At 46.9% G+C, this 25705-nt stretch overlaps 1 protein-coding gene across 1 annotated transcript in view; it reads left to right on the top strand.

Moving 5' to 3' along the window:
* LOC126537540 (disintegrin and metalloproteinase domain-containing protein 10-like) overlaps positions 1-25705 on the top strand; it is a 35945-nt gene extending 10240 nt beyond the window's left edge. The window contains exons 5-12 of the mRNA XM_050184635.2: positions 1904-2094; positions 4406-4604; positions 7144-7300; positions 8457-8555; positions 10910-11103; positions 23189-23394; positions 24627-24782; positions 25474-25705. Of these exons, the coding sequence (XP_050040592.2) occupies positions 1904-2094; positions 4406-4604; positions 7144-7300; positions 8457-8555; positions 10910-11103; positions 23189-23394; positions 24627-24782 (1202 nt within the window). The 3' untranslated portion in view covers positions 25474-25705. The remainder of the gene's footprint in view (positions 1-1903; positions 2095-4405; positions 4605-7143; positions 7301-8456; positions 8556-10909; positions 11104-23188; positions 23395-24626; positions 24783-25473) is intronic.

Here is a 25705-nt window from a genome sequence, read left to right as displayed (position 1 = left end):
TACACGCCAGAAAGTGCATGAAGTATCCTAAGAATGCTAATTGAAATAAAACGTAATTACTTTTGGGATTGATTAGGTAGTAATTCGTTTCGTGAACCACTCACAACTGAAACTTCTCTCCAGCATATCAAAAGAGCTGCTATAGGTTTTGCATTAGGTTTTACGCCGCTGAAGTCAGCATTTTAAGGTATCGAACTCAGCGTATAACAAAAGAAGAGATACGTCGGGCTTTGTGGGTTTAATAAATAGTTGGGAACAGTTAAAAATGAAAAATGACAGCGCAATACGAAGCTCAACTATTGGCCTCTGTAATGAGTGCTTTAAAAAAATAAGCAACTTTTTTTTGGGGGGGGGGGGGCGAGAAGGGGGTTGATTTAAATAAAGGTAACTGTGTGTAAAGAAGATAAAAGCATTCGGAAAATCTACAGGCCTCAAATGTCGCATGAAAAATCGCCAAACAACTTAAATCTGACAAAAAAAAAACATGTTATTCGCAACTCCGTTTCCTAATAAATCCGATAACGTAGGTTTAAAGGCTTCGCAATCAAACAGCGCTAAAATGGGGACACAGAGCAAGACACCTAGTCGCGTTATTGCTCCATAGCTTGATACCTGCAGAATATTAAAGGAGTGCAACAAGTGCTTGCTGACACTATCCTTTGTGCAAATGGGAATGTTCTTAAAGATACTTTAACACCCTACGCTTCCCGAAGCCATGGGCTGGTTGCGAAAAACAGATTGCATTTCGGGGTGTCATTAGGATCCGAAAAGCGTAACGTTGGATATCATTGAAGCAGTGTTCATTGCAAAGCTGGACCCCGCATGTCGTCCACGTTAACTTATGCCTACAAGTGGGCTGTTTGGCATCGTTGGAAATGCCGCTTGCAGAATGAACACTGCTTATTCCACGCGCCAGTTGCGTAGAAAGCGGCATTATCATTTTTTTTTTTTGTCGAGATAAAATACTTTTTATCTTTGGTTGCATTCGCGCTTATGTAAACAAGACGGAGGGGTCACGAGAAATTTGTGAGGTCATCGATATGTGTCCTTGTCCAAACGGTGGCTCCAAGGTCAAGAGCTTCCTTTGTTCGGCTACTGTTGACTGTTTATGTAGAAGTGTAGTACATTGTAAACAGCGATAAGCGAGGGAGGTTGCGATTGCACGCTGGCGTAAGAGAGAAGTCTAAGGCTAGTGCTGCCTCAGGCGAAAAAAATTCTTTTGTTTATCGACGCTATATCGTCATGTAGCTCGTGCCTTCGGAAGTGCTTTTTTACGGCAGTGTGTGGAAGCTTTTCTTAGGTATTGTCAAACTGACACTGACATTTTCACTACTACAGTATCAACCTTCTTTCAACTGTTAACGGTTTTTGAAAACAAAACGGCGCTATTGCGCTTGACTGCCCAGTTCATACTTTGGCAGTGCCGGCGCCTCGTTCATGGCACAGCGAGTGGACGGCATCTTGCAGTTGACACAACAACGGCAGAATCGTGAACTGGCATGGTTGCAAAAATAGTTGATCGCGTGGCCGTACAACGATGGTCGCCGCTCTATAGCAAGACCACCACCACGGTTTTGCTGTTTCAGTTGCTCAGGCGAAGCCAGCTCAGAGGCGCAGTCGCGTTCAATATCAGCTGCAACACGGTGGCCGTGGTCGAAGGGGCTGCAAGACTGCGCGGCCGTGCTGACATGCACACAATTTATTGCTGCATAATTTGAATGTTGTTTAGTTCTACAATTGTTCCTACGCACCTGCTTCGGTGCAGTCTTGGAGCCCTTTCGAACATGGACACCACACCGTGTTGTGGCTTATACTGAACGGAACTGTGCCTTCTCGTATTTCCTTGCAGTGGCTGGCCCCTTAAGCGTCCGTTGTAACAATGTTAACCTCGTTCGGCGTGCAGTGGGACAGGGTGGAATCTGCGAGAAGAACCGCCCATCTGTGGACCAGAAGCCCGGCACGAAGGAGTTTCGCCAATACTACCTGAGCCTCAACGCGGGCATCTTGACGTTCCTCAACTACAACAGCCCGGTGTCGCAGGCCGTCTCGGAAATCACGTTCTGTCACGAAATCGGCCACAACTTCGGATCACCCGTGAGTGCAAAAGAGTGCTTTCTGTTGTTTCTGTTATTTTAAACCGAGGCGCTGCAACAAATGACCGGCAAACAAAGGCGTTGAACACAATTAACTGTATATGAATATTTGCCTGGGAGATATCGAGATATCGACGTCGGCGGGTGAAGCTATATAGAAAGGAAGTAAGCGCTGCACGCATGCTTTGGACGAGAGCAATGGCAACGCTTTCGATAGTTCAGTCAAAGTCAGTTATTGTTAAATGATGGAGTTTACTTCCGAAAGCCGCTTGTACGTAGCAGTAGCGTCGTAGTTGGGTGTCTCCGATTTCATTTTGGACATCTGGGGTTCTTAACGTACGCTGAAATCGTGGTGCACGAGCCTTTTTGCATTCCACTCTTATCCGATTGCGACCGTCTCGGCCGGCGATCGAACACGTGATCTCGTGCTCGGCAGGAGGACGCCGAAGCCACGTATAGCCATAGCGGACGGTCACGGGCGTCAAGCCATGTCTATCGCAACAGCACTGCACAGCAAACCCTGCACTCGCAATACATGTATATAGTTTCCGTTCTCTAATGCTGGCGGTAAGGTCACCATCGCTCTCTTTGTAGATATAGGAACGAGTCATTTAGCGGTAGACACAGGCTCCAAAAATAATAATAAATACGTGCGAAGTGGCCCGGTGGCGTAGCCAGAAAATTTTTTTTCGGGGGTAGGGGCACCCTATTACTAACGCAGAAACTTGGTGGAGGAGGAGGTACATGGCCGGTGTGCCCTCTCAGTGAACTGGCCATCTCCGCCTATGAAGACGAGCCCTTATGCAGCCACACGGAAGCAGCTTAGTTGCATATATGCCAATATGTGCCCACATACGCCATATATGCTAATATACGCAGTTTGGCGTTTGTGTCCACGCTAAGCGCAATTGTGTCACTCGGAATTTAGCAGCGTGCAGGTCCTGGCTGTAACAATTTCGAGCCTTCTTGTTCCTCGCAATGCCAATGTAGCGCACAGAATTATGGTTTACATTTGCAAACTTTGTGCCCATTCATTGGCATATATGCCAAGGTGTTATATGACTTTATGACATTGCAAGGAACAAGAAGGCTCGGAATTGTTGCAGCCAGGACCTGCAAGCTGCTAAGTTCCGAGTGACACAACTGCAGCGCTTTGTGCGAGCACATGCGCCAATCTGCTTTAACTGGCTGCAAATATATCCTGTATGCCGCATTCTAAAGCCATTAGTTGCCGCAACGCCAGGCTTGGGGCTAAACAGGCCGGTCGCGCTGTAATGAACCTGAAAACAAGTGCGTGCCCGCGAGGCTTGGCTGCGTTCAACTAAGGTCATCCCCGGCGCGTTGAGTATTCAGGGTAAGCACGCAGTAAAGGAGCAACGACGCCATGCGCCCTTCGATTTGTTGAATGGAGGAACTCTTGCATTTTCTAGCAAAGTTTACTTTTCGTCGATGTCATTGTAAAAGTTTCGGAAAAAAATTAACCATTACGTCAAGAGTAACGAGTTGTTTCACTAGAAGGCTACCGCATAACAATGTAAAATTGGGCATTTTTTGTATTTCTCTGGCTTCGTCGTCCCTTTTCTCCGTATCGTTGTAAGGGGTTACTAAAAAAAGGAGCATCTCGGATTCCCGTATTGTTCTGGCACTTCGCATATCGAGGGGCGTTAGCGTTGGCAGCCTCGATTCCATTAGGTAACAAGCGAGATTTTATTACTCAGCTGCCTGCTCTTAAGTTCACGTACAACTTGACGCCTGCAATTGAAAGGATGTCATCCGCCGCCATGGCTTTGAGGAGCACTGGCCAACACTCATAGCTAAAATCTTGATACACATACGCATATGCCCAAGAAAGTTGACGGCAAGATGGCCGACGCGGTAGCATAACTATAAAAGTTCCGCGCGAAATTCGGAAATTGTAGGTTAGACTCCTACCTGCGTCAAGTTCTTCTTGTCCCCTTTGATTTCCTTTTCCTTATTATTTCCACCTTTCAGTCAAAACATGACCAGTTACCTTTATACCCTCTCTAAATTTGTCGTCCGTTTTCTTCATGTGATTATAGCTAACAAAGAATGGACATGAGCTTCTTTGCCACTATGCAAGCAACAAACTGATGGTATAGGACTGCAGATAAAAGCTGGAGTCATGCAGCCTTGAAGTCCCTTGAATACATTTATTCTTACCGCAATAATAGTTTGCATTTACTTCAGAAGATTGACGTAGACAGCAACTAGAACATTCAGATGTGTGCTATTGATTGGCCCTGTTTGTACGTTATTAACGGCAACGGTTGTGCTGACGCGTTACTGCGCAGCATGACGCACCACCCGGCGTCAGCTGCTTCGGCGCGTGCGCTCCTTGCGGTTCGCGCGGCAACTACATCATGTTCCCGTCGGCGACCAAGGGCTCCGAGTTCAACAACGACAAGTTCTCACCCTGCAGCATACGCAACATCACCAATGTCCTCAAGCCGATGTTCGAAGGGCGAAGCAACCGCGAGAATTGCTTTCAGGGTGAGTTCGGACAGCGTCCTGTAGATTCCAGTATATTGACACGTGTACTTGTTTACCTTTTTCGGGTGACTGCTTTTCACCGTCTAACAAACATTATCGCTCAGCGCGGGACACCGCGCAATGGATGCATGGTAAAGCACCCCAGGGGGATAAAAATCCGGAGTTCCCCACTATAACGGCGTGCCTTATAATCAGATGGTGGGTCTGGCACGCAAAACCCCAAGATTTTTTGTTTTTACTAAGTGGATAGATTAATAGCATCTTAAGATTTGACAATCATTTTTCTAGGATTGACTTGGTTTAGTCCTGTGCCATTTTCTTTTTTTTTTTCCGGTGTCTGTCTTGTCAAATCTTATTAGGTAGCGTAATCAGGGTTGTCTCCAGACTGCAAGGCTTCAACGCATTCCCGCTGGTGGTTGTTCCAAAACATGTTAGAGAGCAAAGCATGAGCTCATTTCTTTCGCCGTTCATTTATATCTAAAAAAAAAGCTGTGTGCAGTGCTGTACACTAGTAGAGGAAACACTCCAACGCGCGGCTTTCGCTTTTCTGGGTGTCTAAAATAAATTATGGGGTTTTACGTGCCAAAACCACTTTCTGATTGAGCCACGCCGTAGTAGAGGACTCCGGAAATTTCGACCACCTGGGGTTCTTTAACGTGCACCTAAATCTAAGTACACGGATGTTTTCGCATTTCGCCCCCATCGAAATGCGGCCGCCGCGGCCGGTATTCGATCCCGCGTCCTCGTGCTCAGCAGCCCAACGCCACAGCCACTGAGCAACCACGGCGGGTATCTGGGTGTCTTGTTGCAAGTGCCGGCTGTAGCCATATGTCGGCGTACTAGTACACAGGGGCGCAGAAAAAATGCCAGCGTCACCAACCACGAACCACCTGCTGCAAAGCCGGGCGACTGTGCCCTCGCCAGATAGAAAATAAGTGTTCGTGCTCTTCACTGATATGTTTCCATTAACATTAGACCGCACTCTACTTACAAAGATGACAACTCAGAGTAACAGGCAACTTTGAAGTCATAAGAACCCAAAGGCGTCGCAAACGCTTTATATATGGCATACTTGAATTTCCTCTTGGCCCTTTGAAAAATTTCGTAGCTCAGTGGAACAGTATTGAACCTCGTTGTTCAGATTATCGAGATCAAACAGAAGTGGAACCAACAAAGAACTGTCAACGTAAATATATTACGCCCGACCCGGATCTATATGGTGGAACTGACAACGTGACATGAGTGGATCCGATATCTAGGATGAAGGCTAATTGTTGGCTTTAAAGAAGCACTGAGGCGAACCTGACGGGATCAAAATCCAAACGCGATCTTGTCTGATTCAATTATTACTTCAGCAAAACTACCATGAACAGGTATCGGTTGAAGAGTACTTAATTGCCTGAAGACTGACAAGGAAGGGCAAGCCAACTGTCTTGAACCATGAGGCACATATAGAATCAGTAGAAGATATGCCGTAGTCGAAATCGCCGGATTTTCGCTTAGTGGAGGATGTATTGCTTCCAGTTTTGGATTCTATGTAGAGTTATCTAGATATCTCTCCTGAAAAATGTGCAGCACCCTCACCCCGCTCTTCCTTCCCACTTGGCGGAATACCACCGAAGGCATGGCACCAACGTGATGTTTATTTGTGTGAAGTCGACGTCTGGCGGCTTCGATCCTCCGTCAAATCATAGTATAGTCGGGTCACGAAAGTTTCAGCAAATTAGAGAGTAAAAAGTAGAGAGTGTTTCCCGGATGTCTTATATGTGGTTGGTTTCAATATTAAACGTGAAGAGCTCCACCCACAAAGCTGAAGTCGGCGCCGCGAGCAAATTCTTATACGTTGCTTTTTTATGTTGCTACTGAAGTGCCCAAAGAGAACTTTGGGTCTCGATTTCTTAATCACTTCTGTTGTAATCCTGCTTGATGTCATCGCTTGATGTATATTTCACAATGTCAGCACCTAGCTAACAGCTAAATACGGGTCAACTCGGCTCGCGTCATCTCTGCACCACCAGCCGAGATTTTTGTTGCCTTAATTTGCTATTAGCATACCGTTGTGGCACCGGTGTACAACAATCATACCGGTAGGCTGCGTTTCTACGTTGCTACAAATATTTACCAACACCCAGAACTGACGATTGGCCGAGAATGGGAATAAAAGCGAGAGACGTGTGATGACGCCACCTTAAAGCTCTCGCATTATACGTCCCTCTAACATCACAGATAGGGTGGAGTATATGATCGAGACCAGGTAACTGCTGATTTTTTAAAGGTCGTATTACGTTCGTAAGTGAACGAAAGCCCAACCGCTATACGTAAGAGTCATATTACGTGAAAAAAAAAAAAGAATTGTCTGTCGCTTCAGTTCATTTTCTATCACAGCCAGCAGCAAGTGGCCGATAGCGAAGAAAATAAAGGCTTGGCGTCATGTCAGCCAATAGCACAGGTCTAAAGAAATGGAAAAAAAAAAGAAAACAGTAGTGAGCGCCGAGGACCCCGTTTCTCAGGATATGTTCGGCTTTGTGTTGGCACGCAGTCGACAGCGGTCCCATCTGCGGCAACAACATCGTGGAAGACGCCGAAGAGTGCGACTGCGGCTTCTTCGTCAACGACTGCCAGGAGAGCTGTTGCTACCCGCGCCACAACACACTCGGTGCGCCAGGATGCACGCTCCGCAAGGGCAAAGACTGCAGGTTCTTTTTTTTTTTTTTTTTTTGAGATATATATACACTTGACAAGCAGTGACTGCAGGGCCCGCACATATATTAGCAATAAAAAAAAACCACTTGGCGTCGTATCATCTAGCGTATGTACCAGATAACGTTAGCCATGTTGTAAAAAACAAAACAAAGGAACTTAAAAGAATACGTGGTGCCGGATACAACTATAAGTATTACGGTATTCGGTCATCAGAGGTCTGACGACATCGAAGGTCATAGAATCGTAACTTGCGCCGTGTTCTTTTCTTGTCTTTCATTTGATCAGTTTGGCTAACGTTAGCTACAGGACGCCCTATATACGTATACTACAAAGCACGATAAACAAAAGGCAAACCTTTCTGTAGTGTTCGCAGCAGATTTGTTGAGACTGAGATGAACCAGAGGTAATGCTACATAATGCGCCATCAATGGTCGCATTTTTATTACTATTATTATTATTATTATTATTTGCGGGTGTGCGGTTGCGCCAAAGCTCAGGTCTCGGAATCCTTGACATTGATTTTCAAAGCTCTGCAGCAATAGGAAGGAATGCATAAACTAAACTACCTTGGAAATGTTTTATGAACACTTCCATACATGGTGTGATGGATACGCTCATCAGATTGGTTCGAAGCCGGCATAGCAGTACGTATCTAGGAATAAAATTCCACCCCATTTCCACTTGCTATTCATCCGGATATTCTTTTCACATCACGATGAACCCATTTCATTGCACCTACGGCTGCTCACGTATTTCTAGGTGCTAAACTCTTCGGAGTGTGGCCCAGCGCTGCTCTAGCCTCACTTTCGACTCCAAGATCAGGATGATCCTTATTTTAGGGGGGAGGTATACACGTTTGTTTTTACGTTAATTGATACGGAATTAATTGTCATGGAAGCGTTGCGCTGGAAGAAGGTCGATGAGAAATGTTAAAGGTTAAAAAGTAAACTGGCCTATGGCTAACTGATAAATCAAGGTTGCGCCGACGTTGATAAAGAGCAGAAAAAAGTGCAGCTAAAAGTGCCCTAATATTTTCTGCGGGCTGTGAACCTGCAGGGCTGGTTTTGACCGGAACGTGAGACGGCCGCAACTACTTGCTGTTAACTTCTTTGTAAGTGTGTGCAAATTGTGCTTGTCGCTCTGTCGCAGTCCGTCGTCCGGACCGTGCTGCAACAGTGAATGTCGGCTGCACGACTCTAGCGTGATGTGCAGCACAGACAGCCTGTGCCGGAACGTGTCGTACTGCGAGTATCCTTTTGCCCCTCGGCTATGGCTACAGACATGGCCGGCGTACTGTTTATAAGAGTGAGGTTGTGAGCTCGATTCCACGCCAAGACGATCGCAATTTCAAGGATGCAAAATGCTGGAACACTTGGGCACTTAAATTTACCCGTGTGTGGAAAAAAAAAAAGCCAGGTTGTCAAACCTAGCTATTCTGCAATCTCTGTAGTGATGACCCTCATAGCCATTGTGGTAAGCAGCCCTGGAGTTTAGAGTGAGAAATCTGCGTATTCTGCGGTCGATTACACCGTCGCTAGACATTCGCAGTCGAATTCGTTTGCAGCTGCGGCAGTTTTCGTATTTCTTTATGTAAGGGGTACTAATGCCAACCATTACTACCACGAAGTATGCACAGCATGAATTTACATCTTGACTGTGTACATACCTCTTCAGCTTGTGACTGTTTCAGATAAACATATTCTTGGGGGGGTACTTTTTTTACATGACCCGTTGTGTCGGTGCTTACCTGGCTAAGGCGCGCACATAGAACGCACATAAGATTCCCTGCGGAAGCCCCCCCCCCCCCCCCCTCCTCCAAAAAAAGAAAAAAAAGAAAAGTTGTTTACATGACGATGACAATAATTGCTGCTAGACAAAATTACACCTTAATGTGTGTAATATTTGTTGTGTGATGAATATCCCAGCGTTCATTCCGCAAAAAAAGAAAAAAAATTACAAGTTACTTTTCGCCTTTTATGCGCTCTTCTGTGGTGTCTCCACAACCTTTTTATTATTTCCTCCTGTCGTTCCTCACTGTTGGCCTCTCGAACAGGAAATCTTAGAAATAGGGGACCCAAAGTTAGGACACATTATCGGCCAGGCCGACAAAATAACGTAGAAGGTCATACGAATTACTTCGAGTTTTTGGTGCGCAAAGCAGTTTGGGGACCCTATTTCTAAAACTCCCTCATATTTATTGGTGTAGCGTGTGCAGGCGGTGGGGTGTGTTTCAGCTAGCTCATTTATTCGAAGTTCGTTTTTTTTATCGTATTCTTATGTTCAGTGCTATTGTGAAGTAGTATTTGTTGTATTCGTGCTGTGTAGTTGTTGTGACAGCGGGTCGTGCAAAGTCTTAATCTCTTAATGGGCAGCGCAAATACGTAACCATGGCAAGAAATTGGAGACACGATTTTGTGGCAGCCTTCCAACAGCGTCATTGCTACATACGCTGAAAACGATATCGCAAAAAGTTTACGCGAAAGAAAGAAGCTGCACAGCATATCACAATTTGCCAGCACACACTGAGGCATGCATTGGGGGTTAAGTATAGTTTACGTGAGTTCTGATGTTAAGTAGGTGCGATGTTTAGTGTCTATTTAGCAAGCTTTGGTCGCGATAACCACGTGAGATCCTGTGCGGGAGGCAAACAACTTAATACTTTAGGCTCGGAAGGCCACTTCAAACTGCGTCGAAACAGGATGATGGCACCACGAACCCTGCGTTTCTCTCCCGTACTTTGGCCGTCTTCCCATAGTACGGAAGTCGCCACCGCTGGCAGCGCTGTTGGCTAAAACACAATCAGGCTAGGTGACTATTTGTCACCGCCTCGTTTCAAGGGGGATGTCACTAAATCATCATCATCATCATCATCATATGGTTGCGCCGCACTAGAGCCGCACGGCGCGCATACATTGCATACCTTTATGCTTTAACCCTTGAACGATAGGCCGGTTGGCATTTCGGTTCGTGGCTCGCCCTTAGTCGGCCGAAGGTGGCAGTGGATATAGAAACGAAGGTCAAAGATTATTCTGTCGAGGTAAATGGCGCTAGCTACGCGTCCGTATTTTGCTCGGTATCCTTGACAATTACAATCGTGGCTCTGAGGTATCCGCGAAGTTGGGACTATATCATAGGCTGGAAGACGCGCACATAGTTTTGCAACTTCATTTTTGTTTCAATAATATTAAACAATCTCTCTGATTGCACTTACCGAAGCTTATGTTTAGTTATCTTATGATCGACTGCATTTCCCATGAAACGGATTCACACTACACGCCACAAATTAATATAAATGCATATGAACGCTCCTTTTCCTGCATGTTATATATATTTTTTTCGATTGCGTGTTTAACTGTTTAAAGCTACCACAAGCCTAAAGAACGATGTCACTGCTCTTAGCACTGAGTCACTGTCTCCTGGTGGTAAAGCAATCAAACCGGTGTCAAGTGCTGCGGAAGAATTTAGGAGGACGGCGCGCGCCAGGTCTCAACTGACGCATGGACAGACGTATACTTACAAGTTTGCCATAAGACCGCCATAAGGTTAGTCCGTTTCCCCCGTGTTCGAAGAGAGGTGCCTCCCTTAACCGTCGTGCGCTAAAGCGGCCTCAACGCCACCTGCCCGCCGGGGCCTCCGAAGCCGGACTTGACGCCATGCAACGAGGGCACCCAGGTGTGCCTGGCCGGCGAGTGCGCGGCGTCCATCTGCACCAAGTACGGGCTCAAGGAGTGCACGCTCACCGGACCCGGATACTCGGTGGACGAGCTCTGCCTGCTCGCCTGCGAGGGATCGTCGGGTGAGGAGCGCGTTCTGTGCGTGTACATACACACCCTCCGTGCGGGTGGTTTCTTTATTCGATGAGGAGGGCACAGCGCGTGGTGGAAACGAAAACGAAACCAATGACAAAGAACGCACGTCGACAGGGGACACGTCCAGCTCCTCGTTTTCTTTTGCATCCTAGTCATTCCACTAGTGCGTCACGTTCGATAAACTAACTTCAACGGAAGTTGCAATGCCGTAGGGTTAATTTCAGTAGAAAAGAAACGCTAGTCGATATTTGTATTTGAAGCTAATACTAGAAATATATCGCGTCCAGTGCGACAGAAGATTAAACGGGGCGATGAGGTTAGGCAATTTGCAGAAAGGACTTCGATGACGCAAGGCGCCGTAACGATAGATCTGTGGACGTGAGCCCACTTCCGCAATGGACGTTTATTTGATGATAGCGACAGTGACGTAATATCACGTGCCGTCGAGACGTCTGAGCACGGAAGTAAAAGAGCTCATACAAACACGGCTGTTTCTCCCCATTGATCCCGAGTGCTGCTTACGTGATCTTTGAAGTAGACGAATACCTATTTTGAAACAGCAACGAAGGTAAAAGGAAGTAAAAAAAAACTTAGCGCACATTCCACGCTTTGTGGGAATCTATGTTAATGTGAAGCGTATGCCGCACGCCGCACGTGAAGTGTTTTAAAGTATCGGCTTATGTTTACTTCACTTGTGCTGTTGGGACTCAATGAGGGGCTTTCTGAAACATACTGACGCATCTGCCGCTGGCTCATATCCGCTCAAATTTCGCCCAAGGGTACCATTTTTCATGAAGTTCAGTTCCACACCACGGTGTTCCCGGGCATGCCGCGCGACTGACCGCTCGAGGCACTTTGCGTATATTCGCGGGCTTCTTTCACGCTCGGAAAAACACTTAAACGTAGCATGTACAGAGCAACAGAAAGCTGTTTCGGGAGCTTTTTATGTTGCCCTACAATTTTATCATTGGCACTATTGAGAATATTTGAGAAGTTGATTTGTTAAGAGTAATTATTTAATTAGGCGGAATTAAAAAGATAAACTGAGTATCTCCAAGCGATGGCAAACAACATTGCCTTAGTTCTTTTCAGTTTCATGGCATTTGCCCATTTTTAATGTTTGGGTCAAGTTACGTGGGGCATCCCGTATAGGCAAAACAATGAGCATTATTGAGCGAGGAACTCCTTCATGCACTGGATGATGAGAGGATGCCCTGCTGCTGCTTACAATATATTGAAGATGGCTTCAAAGAAACGCAGCTGTCGAGATGATAGCAGAGGAATCAATGGTCATTGCTTTCCCTTCAAAGATGAAGCGTTTTTGATGTACCTTGATGAAGGCTTTAACACAATCAAATGTAGTGTGTAGATGTCTACAATCGAATGTGTGGTAGAATGTAAGTCAATGAAGATATTGAATTTCAACACAAATTACATTCCACGTTCAGCAGTCACACACATATAATTTGTGGCTTCCTTCAGGGGCAGACGTGGGCTTTAGGGTTGATGTTTGCTGCTGCATTTGGTGCAAGAATACAGTTAGGAGCAGGCACAGCTTATGCGTACACATATCATTTCCTCAGAAGGTCACGCTGAGCACGGGTAGCGCGAGGATCTCGTTGCGCTGACAGGACGACTTTGCTGCAGCCGAATACTCACTATACGGTGAGGGCATAGCTATATGGGCTTGTTGATGGGTCATATTGTAATTTGCTGTAGCGCAGGCAGAACGGCACGGACATAGAAGGCACGTGAGACAACACGCAGCAGTGAACGACCGAGTGCCAATTAAGAGCTGTTTACGCACGTCGTGTCTCTTTGCACTGGAGTTTAGGAACCACCGCTGCGCACTTCAAAACAAAATTAAACTTGGAAGCGTCTTTAAATCACAAAACACGCGTATTATTTGCTCTTCATAAAGACTGGTCACTAATATTATAGCGTAAACGTTTTTTTTTTCATTACATTAAAATAATAATGCGGCGTGTGCCACAAAACCTGGCAGCAAGCGATCCTGGGGGTCGCACAGTGAGTCGCATTGTTGAAATCACAATCGTGTGAAATGAGCCCTCTAAAAATTGCGTTGCGACACTTGCGATTGCACCGATTTTTTTTTTCGCTCCCGCCGCAGCATGTGAAACAGGCTTTAAGGTGTGGACCCTGATTAGCCAACGAGGACTTAGTGAGAAACTTTTGTGACGCTGTTTCGAACCCTACAAGATCAAGGCTATGATGTCGCTTGTTATATTTATTTACAACGTGGGCTTCAGTTTCAGTTTCTGCTCTCGTGTTTGTAGCATCGGGGCGATGTTTTTTTTACAGCAAAACTGTATATAGCTATACCTCCGGCGGTGGTCGATGTCCGTCAACGTACGCGTCAAAAACAACAACAACAAAAATAGTTTCCAGTTTCTCGCGAATGCTCTGTATCTCTCAATCTAATGTATGGATCTTGAAAAAAATGATACTGAAATTGGCCGCAAGGACGCGTCATAATTAGGTCACAGTGAAGTTGTAAACGTTACAGAATTCTTGTCTGCTATCAATACGTCGCCGTCTACGGAGGGAGTATGGTTATAAAAAACGGCTGCAACTTTTCTTTATTCGAAACTATCCCGAAAAAAATTATATTGCAATGAGCCGCTAAGACGACTCTAACATTGCGCCGAGTTTCATCGACTTTTCTTAATTACGTAGTTCACAGAAAAGTTGTAAATATGGTGGAATTCCCGTCTAATGTCGATACAAGGGCTTCTACGGGAGGGAGACGGACGGCGTCACGTTTTTCTGCTAGAATAAAACTCTAGTCCTTCCAAGTTTCATTAAGCTAATTAACCAGTAAGTACGCTCAATCTCAAATTACAGGCAAACGTGTTTTGCTTCGTGCACGCCCTTGAGTGCGCCCCGGTCAACGTTTCTATACATGTCATCGCTCGCGTAGAGGCTCTGTTTAACGACCACCTGCGTCCTATACACACTGTTACCACCAGTGGGCGTTGTGTGTTGTGGTTATGTCACAGTCGCCTAGGCGACCTTATTGGCAGTTTCCACAGAGCTCTGGTATGGGCTGGACGCGTGTTGAGCGTGATACCTATATATACATAGATGCGTCGATTGGGGCAAAACACATCACAGCTACGCTGTTCATCCTTCTTGGCAGAGTGAAAGGGCTGATGAACTTTTTATAGGGGCCCTGTCAAAAATGCGACTTGAAAATGTTAACTTCAACCATTCAGCAAGTGGCACTCAAAGCACAACTATAGCGGCGAACACAGTCGGCGATCGTCGCAACCTGATTCCGCAGATCAAGCGCGTCGGCTTTTAAACATGACTCGCCGAACGTACCAGCGTAATCACTGGTGCCCGCGTGCCTTCCAGAAAGTACTACGCAATTCGTGCCACGCATACAATATATGCAGAATGTTTGGCGAGAACATACACAACAGATCGAATGAACGATAGCATTCGCGTTCCAAAATATGCTGGCGCGTCGTGCGCTGAGCGATAACATTAGGCTGTTAGCGTGTGAAATGTAGTCACCAGAAGAAGGATAAGTACACGCGTAATGCCGGTTGTTCTGTGCCCTCCCGACAACGTGGCAATAAGGGAGCTAGTCTCCAATACGACACTCATCTGTGACGGTTTCTGCAGCTAATTCTAGAGCGCACCTCTTAAGGCTCAACCAGACGTACGCGTTCCAATGCGTCCGCACACGCCGCGCTGACTCGACGTCGCGCCGCGCCCGACGGAGGAAGACGGCGCGCACCCAAACGATGCACGAGTTGCCGCGCGTAGCCGCGCGTCTCGTAGCGGCGGCGCAGTGTTGCTAGCTTGCCATGTTCAAGGCAGTCTAGCCTTCGCTTAACGGCCACATTAAGCAATGTGTTACATATTGCAAGAAAACAATAATTTTAGCTTAAAACTTGTTTTTATATTTCAGAAACATGTTTTACGACTCCTTGTGGGTCATTCAGCTCAACTGCGACCTAATATGAGTATTGTGAGCCCGGCGAAACCTGCAGCAGCATCGGCATAGCATCACTCGTGTGCTACGTGCCATAGAGTTTCCTACAAAATTACTAGAGGGAACTCTGGCGCTGCAGTCGTTGTCCTACCATGGAAATGATGGGCAGTACATGGATTTGTCTGATCTTCGTGCTTGTGGATTCAGACGTTCTTGTGGCTTTGTATATTACGCTATATGAATATTATTGTCGTATATTTCGGCGCAATCTATATTCTTCGAAGTGCAGAAGACGCCGGGAACGCGTACAGTTTCTATTAATTGCAACGATTGAGCTTGTCCAGGAGGCCAAATCGAAACGCGCCAAGCGACTCAAGGCACTGGCATGCCCGCGATAAATTCATAAGGGCGTTTCATTCGCTTGTCGATACGTGCGTCCGTGGCTTAGTGGTTTCAATATCAGGCTTCTGTGCTAGAGTCCCTGTGTTCGTATCCTGCCGTCGGGCAATTTTAATGATGTTTATTTAATTATTTATTCCGCAATATACTATTCAAAATGACGAGTTAACAAAGTCACAATGCCGTTTGAAGCCAAAAGGACGAAGTTTAGGCAAATCCATGTACTTCCCATAATTCCCATGCTGGGACAACCGCTCCCATTGCAGCTCCCGTAGGATGGATGGATGGATGTTATGAGCGTCCCCTTTGGAACGGGGCGGTGGGTTGCGCCACCAAGCTCTTGCTGCTATGCTGCCTAATATCCTACCTAGGTTAACCAATGAAAAAAGAAAAAAAAAACACTATGAACTACCACGTCCAAACTTTCTGATCCCCTATTGCGAATTGTGCTTTTGTACGTCTCCGTCTTTTGTCGTTTCCCTACTTTTCTTCCACCAATCCTCCAATCGCCTCTTACTAATTTCTATTGCGGACCTGTTTGCTTTACCACTGCTCCCGCTGAACCCAAGGGCTTCAAGGAGGCCAGTGGTGCCTAAATCGACCGCTGGGTAGACGTCTTCACACTCTAATAAAATATGCTCCGTCGTTTCCCTAGCTTTACCGCAGCAAGCACATGCTTCTCCTTCCTTCTTATATCTCGCTTTATAGGTGCGTGTTCTAAGGCATCCCGATCTCGCTTCGAAAAGTAATGAGCTTCCCTTTGAGTTATCATAAATGGTTTCTTTCCTGATTTCGTTTTTTCCTCTTAAGTAGTTACTCATGGCAGGTTTCTTTTCCATTGCCGCCACCCATGAGATTAATTCAGCCTCTCTGACTTTCCGCTTGACCTTCCTTGTTGCTGTGTTGCCCACCCCACAGGCGGCATACTTGCTGGTAAGCTTCCTAGTTCTTTTCCTCCACTGTGAATCAATGTTTTGCCTGTACAGATACCTGAATACTCTCCCAGCCCATTAACTTTCTTCCATATTCCTCAGCCGTTCTTCATACTCAATTTTACTGCGAGCTTCCCTCACTTCAAAACTAGTCCAGCCCATATCCCCCTGCACAGCTTCATTTATAGTCTTCCCGTGAGCGCCCAATGCGAGGCGACCCACTGACCTTTGGTTCCCGTCGAGTCCTGCTTGTACCCCTGATTTAAAGCAAACAACCGCATTTCCAAAAGTAAGTCCTGGAACTATTACCCCTTTCCACATACCTCGGAGGACCTCGTACCTATTGTATCCCCATAGCGCTCTGTGCTTCATTATGGCTGCATTTCTCTTCCCCTTGACTGTTATGGTTTTTTCCTGTGTTTCCATATATCCATTGCCTTCGTTTATCCATATACCAAGGTATTTATATTCTGTTACCCGAGGTATTTCTTGGCCCTGTATCTCCACTGTCTGTTCACTGTTTTCATTGAATACCATAACACCTGATTTTCTAACACTAAATTTCAAACCTAAATTGTTGCCTTCCTGTCCACAGATATTAGCCAGACGTTGCAAATCGCTTTGCTTGTTAGCGAGCAACACAATGTCGTCCGCATAAAATAAACCTGGGAGTTGCTGCTCTATTACTGTACCTGCCTGTTTGTATGAGAGATTAAACCCGATATTACTTCCTTCCAGCGCCCTCTCCATCCTCACCATGTACATCATAAACAGCAGCGGGGATAAAGGGCATCCTTGCCTCAGTCCCTTGTTGATATGAACTTTCTCCGCGCTCCTCATCCCTTCCCATTCAACGCAAACGGTGTTTTCTAGGTAAATCTCTCTCAAAAGCTGTATACAATCGTTACCTAAGCCTTCCCCTTCCAGAATATCCCACAAAATGTTGCGGTCTACGTTGTCGTAGGCTCCTGTAATGTCTAAAAAGGCCACATACAACGGTCTGCTTTCTGCTTTTGATATTTCAATACACTGAGTAAGAACAAACAAGTTATCGTCCAAACGCCTACCTATTCTGAAGCCATTCTGAAGCACTCCCAAAATGCCATTATTCTTTGTCCATGCTTGAAGCTTTAATTTGATTGCCTGCATTGCTAGCCTGTATATTACCGATGTAATGGTTAACGGTCTATACGAGTGAATTCTGTCTTTCTCCCCCTTACCTTTATAAATTAAATTCATTCTACTTTGTCGCCAACTGTCTGGTATCCGTCTATCTTTTATTTTTTCCACTGCTTTCACCAGAGCTTCCTTACTTTTTGGTCCTAGTTCATTTATCAGCTTAACGGGAACCTCGTCTAGCCTTGTGGCTGTGCGCTTAGGAATTTTCTCTTCCGCTTTCTTCCAGTTTAAATTTGTGAAAACCAGCTCCTTTTCCTGGGTCTCTTTCATGCTCTTTTTTTCCTCAAATACAACCTCGTCATTGCCTTGGAAAAATTCGGCTGTTATTTTTCGGATGTAATTTATTGCCGCATCTCCTTCCAGTCTGCTTTCATCTTCGTCTAGGATATGTTGTTGTGTTGTTGTTGACTTCCTGCCTAATAATTTTATGTGGTTCCAAAATATTCTAGGTGCGGCCTTCTTTTTCTCACGTATTTCTGACAACCAACGTTCACTTTCATCTTTTAATTTTGATTGCACCAGTATTTGAACCATAGACTTTTTCTCCCGGTATGTTTCCCATTTACTAGTTACTTCATCCTGTGACAACTGCGCCTTCTTTGCCTGCCTGTGCTCTCGAGATGCTTTCTGTCGTTCGGCGATTGCTTCTCGTATCTCCTTGTTCCACCAGCTTTTTGGTTTCTTTTTTCCTTTCCAACAGTTGTTTCCAACAGTTGTTGTTTTTCCTTTCCAATGTTGTTTCTCTTTCCGTATTTCTGTCGTTATTACACTTAGAAGCTCACCATATTCCCACTCTTTACTTGGCCATTTGCCAAGTTCTTCCTCAACTCTAGTGATTGTGTTTGCTATTTGTTCAGCGTTCAAATTTGGACTGGCCATTTTGCTCTCCTTGCTCTCTTTCCCAACTACATATCCCATTTTCAATATGATGCGTTTATGGTCACTCCCTATGCTGTTAAACCCTTCCTCATCGATGACCATTTCTCTCAACTTATCATGAATTCCTTCTGTCATCAGACAGTAATCAATGGTTGATTGCCGGTTTCCCACTGCCCACGTGACCTGTCCTTCACACTTAGGCCCTGTATTCACGATCACGAGGTTATGTTGCTCACAAAGGTCCAGCATTGACTTCCCGTTATTGTCGGTATAGCCATCTAAATCCTGTATGTGGGCATTCATGTCACCTAATAGGACAATTTCAGCACCACTCCCGAAACCCTTAATATCAGCGCTTATGCATTCCACTAACTCTTTATTCTTCTCTGTGCAATTTTTTCCGGTCCACAAATACGTAACGCCCAGCCAAGTTTCTTTCCCACTCATTGTACCTGATAACCAAAGATGCTCTTGGCATTGTGAATTTACTCTTTTCCATTTGGCTCCCTGATGGATGAGCGTTCCGACTCCCCCTCCCTTTCTTTCCGACTTAGTTCTGTTGCACCCTTCCCAAACATAATTCTCAATAACTGGCGGCTCTTCTGAGTCTCTAAGGTGCGTTTCTGTAACCACATACACCCCTATTTGTTCTCTGTGTAACTGCTCTTCAATCTCTGCCCACTTTTTCTTTCTTCTGCCGCCCTGCATGTTTATGTAGCCTATTGCATGGCGAGCTCTTTTTCTTGTTTTCCTCCTTTTTCTATTATCGACGGCGATGCTCTTCTGATGTTCCCCTAGGGGACCTTCTTCATTACTATCTACTCCGACCTCCTGAGCGCCTGCGGGCCCCCTAAAAAAGCAACAGCGCGACCACCAAGTCGCCAGCCCACTTCTCGTGCTAACCTGTAATTGAAGTGGATCCCGTCTCGTTTAAAACCACCACAACTTCTCACTTCCCTGTTTACTTCGACAACCTCGAAGCCTTTCTCTCGGCTCATTTTCCAGATTGCCTCATTAGCAGCCACTACGCCTCTTTGTACGTGACTGTCACGCACAGGCACCTCCGGTACCGTGCACACCACGATCTGCACCTGAGGGGATAGCTCACGCAAGTCGTCCACCCCCTTCGCCAAGCGCTGGGCTAGTCCTGGCCCTTTCCTGTTTAGGACGTCATTTAGCCCACCTGCTACTATGACGAGGTTGCGCCTTTGGGCATTTTCCGCGAGCTTTTCTTTTGCTCGCTCCATGATAGAACCAAGTGTGCGCCCTGGAAATGCCCCTACCGCCACTCTTCTGTCGTCTTTCACCCTCTCCACAATTGCTTTTGAGCACCCAGCCAGGTTTGAATCGCCAGCGATAATGACCATTTCACTTTCTCCTACCTCTCCCTGCTTCCCTTTGTCATTTTCCGCGTGATTCGGACTCGACAAGGGGGATTGTCCCCTGGGCTTCTGCTTTTTCCGCGTAGCGGCCTCAAGGTAGGTGCTGCTCTTTCCAGCTAACCCTTCATCACCCTGCCAGCGTTCGACGTATTTCTCTGACCCTGCCTCGCGTGTCGTGTCGGGGGTCTGCGTTCCATTGTCACGCACATCGTCGTTCACAATGGCGGCCCTGTTCAGCTTTTCCTCGGCTGCTTCAAGCCTTTTTTCGACTACCTTCCGTGCCTCACGCTCACTGTTTAGCTCATTTTTGAGCTCTTGCACCTGTTTGAGAAGCTCTTCCTGGAAAGCCTCCATTTTCTGCAGCCTAGTATCGACATCACATTGTGTGCCGGTTGTTTCGACGCCCTCTCCATTCTCACGCGTCTCCTCATCTGCCTTGAGGGACCCCCCCCCCCTTCCCCGTACTGGCTGCTTTACCGGCTTTCTCGCCATGTATTGCACGGCTTTTTGCAAATACTATAATACTATATCAATGCAGAGCACGTGCCTTTTAGAAAAAAACGATACGCACAGGGTCCAAATCCTCAAAATGCCGCAAAGCAACTGTCACCACTGTTTCAAAAATAAACAATGTCGCGGAGACCGAAGGTATGACACGCTCTCGCACGCGCTCAACCACGCGGCCACGCTCTCACTTTTCTACCAGAGTTCTACCACTAGCGCCAGAGTTCCCTCTAGTAATTCTTGTAGGAAACTTTATGCTACGTGCCGCGCGTGTTGTACGGTGTGTCAGACCTCGAACTGCGCTGCAAGCTTTCGACCTTTGTGCTAACTGCTGAATCATGAGACCGTTGTCCAGAAAAAAGAAAGTGTTCCTCGTCATGAAAATGATGACGTTGCTGCTAATGCTGAAGAGAAGGCGACGTCAGTACCAGCAGTACCAATGGTTGGCGACGTTGCACTTCGGCGATCAAAGTTTCATTGTTAATGCAGCCGTCACGGCTGAAGATTTCCGCACCTGCCATGAAGAACGTCGATCTCAACGCGCACAGCCAACAAGGTGCTGAAGCAGCTTGCCCGGGCTTGCCTGAACGTCGTGCGAAGAGTCGTTCCGGAAGTGACGTTGGCTCGCCGTGGTCATGTGAGGTGCGTCATGCTACTGACGCGAGCGGCAGCTTCCGGCGCGGTTCCAGAAATCCTAGCGGTTGTAGGTCTCCACGCCGCCGCGCGCCGACACGCGAAACAGCCTCCGCGCCTGACGCCGTACGCGCCCAGGCGTGGTGCGGCGCGTGCGGGAGCATTGGAACGCGTACGTCTGGTTGAGCCTTTAGGCTCCGTTTCCTTCGGCGAGCGTAGGCGTCCCTCGTAACTGAGCGAACGAGCACAGTGAAAGATGAAAGAGGGAACGCGGAGCGCAACGGGGGCTGAAAGACGGCGATATCAAAGAGAGCGCGAAGGGTAAGCGGCGGAGGAGGCTGCAGCGGAACTATGAAGCGGAAAGCGGACGAGGAGGGTATGGCGAAAGCGGGAGATGAAAAGCTTAGTGCCGCACAAGACGGGCTCTACGCCGACGGTGGCTGCGAGATGGCGCCATAATAGCGCGCGTCGTCTGTTCACCGATGACGCCATCGATGCCACCTATATATGGAAACAAAGCATCCCATGAGCGGAGGTCTGTCTGCGGCAGCTGCTGTGAGTCGCGCCCTCGTGTCGCCCATGCGTCACCCACGCGTTGCCTCTCGCGATCTCCCGGTTAGCGAGGTTGTCGCGCCCGACTTCGCTCCGTTTGCAACGTGCAACGTACGGAGTATCGTAATCGAAGGTGGATTTTTTTGTATGAAATGTGTATTTCTGTTGTTTTTGGTACATTCGTATACGTAGCTTTCTGTTTGTTCTTCTCAAGCATTTTTTTTACCATGGTGCCATACCTAACGCACAACCAAGCGCTATACACCTGCGCTCACCGCAGTTCTAAACCTCCCGTCTACCTCCGCATATAAGAACAGCCAACCAAAAGCGGCGTGAGAACTCTGTGTTTCGCGGCCCCACTTAACAAAACTCTCTAGTAGCAACTACTAAATCGCTTAATCAAATCTCCCGGATGCGTTATTTTATTGTACGGATCGTGCTACGGCGACCATGCATAGTGAAGGGCGAATAAATGAAGACAAGAGCAAGAATTCAAAAGGACACAGCGTTGACTATTTACTGGATGTTTGTGTTTATGCTTTTAAATAGATAACAAATGTGAGTAATATTTAACAAGGTAGAAGGGGTGCTTGAATGCGAGACCATTTCACGCATCGAAACTGGTCGCTGACGTTTACCTATAGGTTTGTAACACGAGTCGATCTGGGTACCTGCGCGCGATGTGTGTCTTTGCAAGGGCTTTAAGGCGATCCTATATACAGACCAATATTTGGCCTTCGGCATTGTGGGGAGGTAAAGCCCCGGCGAGGGCAGGTGAAGGGGAGAACGCGGTGGAGGGGTCGAGGAGGAGGAGTATTGTGACGTAAAAGGCGCATGACGGGAGCAGGGGCGTTGGTTGCACACGTGTGCGGCAGGCGTGCTGGATTGTGTAATAAGCTCTCCACCATCCTGCTCTGGTGAAGGTTGTAATAAAGTAATGGCTGTTGTTGGCATAGATATAAGAGTGCGCGTACGATTATGCATTTAGCGATATAGGTATAGTGAATGTGCAGTGAACTCTACTGTAGGGAAAGATGCATGGTATGTAATACAGAATTAGCTGTGGCGTATGTGTGTCACGTTTAAGAGCAAAAAATAAAAAGCTGTCGGACTGCTGTATTCCAGATGACCGTAGGTGACGTAGACTGACAGACAGCAGTGTAAATGGTCATTACATAACTCTCGGATCGCCGTGACGCTGGAGGCGTCGTAACCGAATGATAGTGTATCGTAATGCTATATCGCATTAGTCATTCGAGTGTAACGTGAGTGCCCGTGGACTTCTTCCTCGTTTTCGAGTACACGGCCCACGCCTGCAAGAAGAAAACTGCTTGTTTATCAAGGAAGCAAGGAGTCAGAATTTTAGGGAGCTTTGAGCATCTGGAAGCGGTTTTGGGCACCCGGAACCGTTTGGGGACTTTAGGTCCAAAGCTCTCTAAAGACTTTTCCGAAGACCCAAACATTGCACATTTTGCGTTCTTCTGTACTGTCTTCGCGTTCTCTTGCACTCCTGGCCAATATATAGCGTACCCTAACTTTATGTCCCATATATTTACAACTCGTTGTTATTTAAAATTCGTAACCATGCCGCTGGAGTGTTTTCCCTATGTTTGACTCTGTCGTGGGGTCTCCTTTCTTTTTGTGACAGGGAGCTGCCTCCCAGCATGTGATTTTCCAGCCATGAAGGCACACTGCGGCGCCATGATGACCCCCGGTGCTCCATGCAACGGATTGCGAGGCTACTGCGACGTCTTCCGCAAGTGCCGTGACGTGGACGCCGAGGGGCCGCTGGCACGCCTGCAGCGCATCTTCTTCGGCGAAAAGTCCGTCAACAAGATCAAGGAGTTCATCACGGTACGTACGCCCCGCCGCGACCCGGCTCACATTTAGCGCCTCAAGAGAGAGAGGGGTCGGCATGGGGAGGGGGGGGGGGGCGAGCGTGCACATGCGCTGAACTATATAGGTGGCCTAGAAAACACGAAATCGAGAGGGTCGAGATTTTAAGTACAGAGTGACACATCTGAATTCTTGCATGGTTGCACCATAGCCCTTAAATACTAACACTAGCCTTTTAACACTTCTTGCCATGTTTGTACCCCCCCCCCCGTCCTCTCATACTAATATAACTGCGCAGCTCTTCCCCGGCACTGCGCAGTTGCTTTCATCGACGTCTTTAGCATGGTTGTTCCTATTCCCAGCTTAACTGTGATGCCGATCAACGTACCTGAAAGTAAACTTGTAAAGCAAGATCTGTCAGAAATATCTATAGGTGTAGCGCAGGAGGTCGCTTTAGGACAAAGATTTCAACACACCACCAATACATCGTCACAAATGAGCGTCTTCTCGTCACTCGAGTGCTCTGCAAGCTGTAATTCCACCGCGAAGGTTTGAACATAGTGTACTTGCTCCATGCAATAGAGGTTAAGACCAGAGACTGAATTCCCAAAGCTTTTTTTTTACGCAAATGCTATTCGCCATTGGCCGGTTGCCTTCGCCAATAGTATCTCCAGCGTCAGGATTGACTCGGATTTTTTCTTACGAACAATTCTAGTGTAAGAGCTTTTGTGAATGCGGGACCATAGTGTGGAACAGCTATAAAAGGCAATCGCGAAACAATGTGATTGACTTTTTGTGAGAAATACCGGCGGCGATTGTAGCCTGATGATGATGATTTATTGGCATCCCCTTTCAAACGCGGCGGTGTTATATAGTCACCTAGCCTTGAAGAATTTTCGTTCTACCATTTTTATCCGCCGTGGTTGCTCAGTGGCTATGGTGTCGGGCTGCTGAGCACGAGGTCGCGGGATCGAATCCCGGCCAAGGCGGCCGCATTTCGATGGGGGCGAAATGCGAAAACACCCGTGTACTTAGATTTAGGGGCACGTTAAAGATCCCGGGGTGGTGTAAATTTCCGGAGTCCTCCACTACGCGTGCCTCATAATCAGAAAGTGGTTTTGGCACGTAAAACCCCATAATTAAAAAAAAAAGAGATATATGTAGTGGGCACGAAATAAAGCCAGTTTTAAAAACCATACAGTTGACAAGCTCTGAAGCTGGCCACTTGACGATCGCGCCGCGATCTGCAGGTGCACCCTCTGCTGTCAGTGTTCCTGGCGCTGGGCTCAATGTGGCTGATGATAGTCGTGTTCCGCTGCCTTGCGGTCCACACGCCCACCAGCAACCCGAACAAGAAGCCGGCCCACAAGCTCAAGGACACGCTCAGGCAACCTTGGAAGCTTTAGGTGAGGGTGTAGAGCGTGGCTCGTCTGCTGTAGATACAAGTACTGACAGCCACTTTTACAAACGTACTCGCCTGCACCGTATGTAAAATTCAGCACTTTGACCTACTAAATCCGATTTTGCCAGTTTTTTCCCCCAGAAAGCCCTAACATAGTTTCAAATGAAGAAAAATCAGGACAGTTCTAATACCGTCATTTTTTTTTTCAATGGAGAAGACATTCGTACAAAAAGAAACTAAAAAGAAATTTTAGAAATTAGTAGAAAAAATATTTATTCGCCTAGAACAACTAATACAACGCACGACTAAAATAAGGACTCGCTACGGAATGCAGGCATCTGAATACCAATCTACAAAAATGCATAATCATTGTAAAAAAAAATAATACGCGAACAGATACGTTGGTGAAAGCACGCGCCACGCACACACACACGCATGCGCATGCGCACGCGCGCACTTTGCTGGTAATTTCGTGCATACCTTACTGTTATACGCGACACCACGCGACTTTTGCAACGGCGCCTTTCTATTGGCGGTGAAATTCCGACTACCACTAACCACTACACAAAAACCAAACGATCGAAAGAAAAGTATGTTCGTTTTGAACGTCGCGCATTGCTGATGCAAATCCGAACACGAATGAAACCTTCAGGCATCTTGCGCCGTGTGTTGCAAGCGTGTGTAATTTGTTTCAGCGGACCACGGCCCCGGGCTGCGGAGCATCGGCGACGAGGAGGAAGGTCTGGTCCGTACGGCAGCCGGCTGTGCGGGGAAGAGATCGCGTCTCTATTTTTTTTCTTATTTTCTTCAGCGCAGCACGTTATCGTCGCTGTCTGAAAAGGTGTCTTAATTGTTTTTATTAGATGCTCCATTGAAAGGGGCGAACATATAGTGTTTCGCTGTAATAAAGCTCTTATAATATCGAAA

Source organism: Dermacentor andersoni, chromosome 4 (genome assembly GCF_023375885.2).
Source record: "Dermacentor andersoni chromosome 4, qqDerAnde1_hic_scaffold, whole genome shotgun sequence".
Classification (NCBI taxonomy): Eukaryota; Metazoa; Arthropoda; class Arachnida; order Ixodida; family Ixodidae; genus Dermacentor; species Dermacentor andersoni.
Note: the sequence above shows the minus strand (reverse complement) of the source record. Positions and strands in the feature narration are given on the sequence as shown.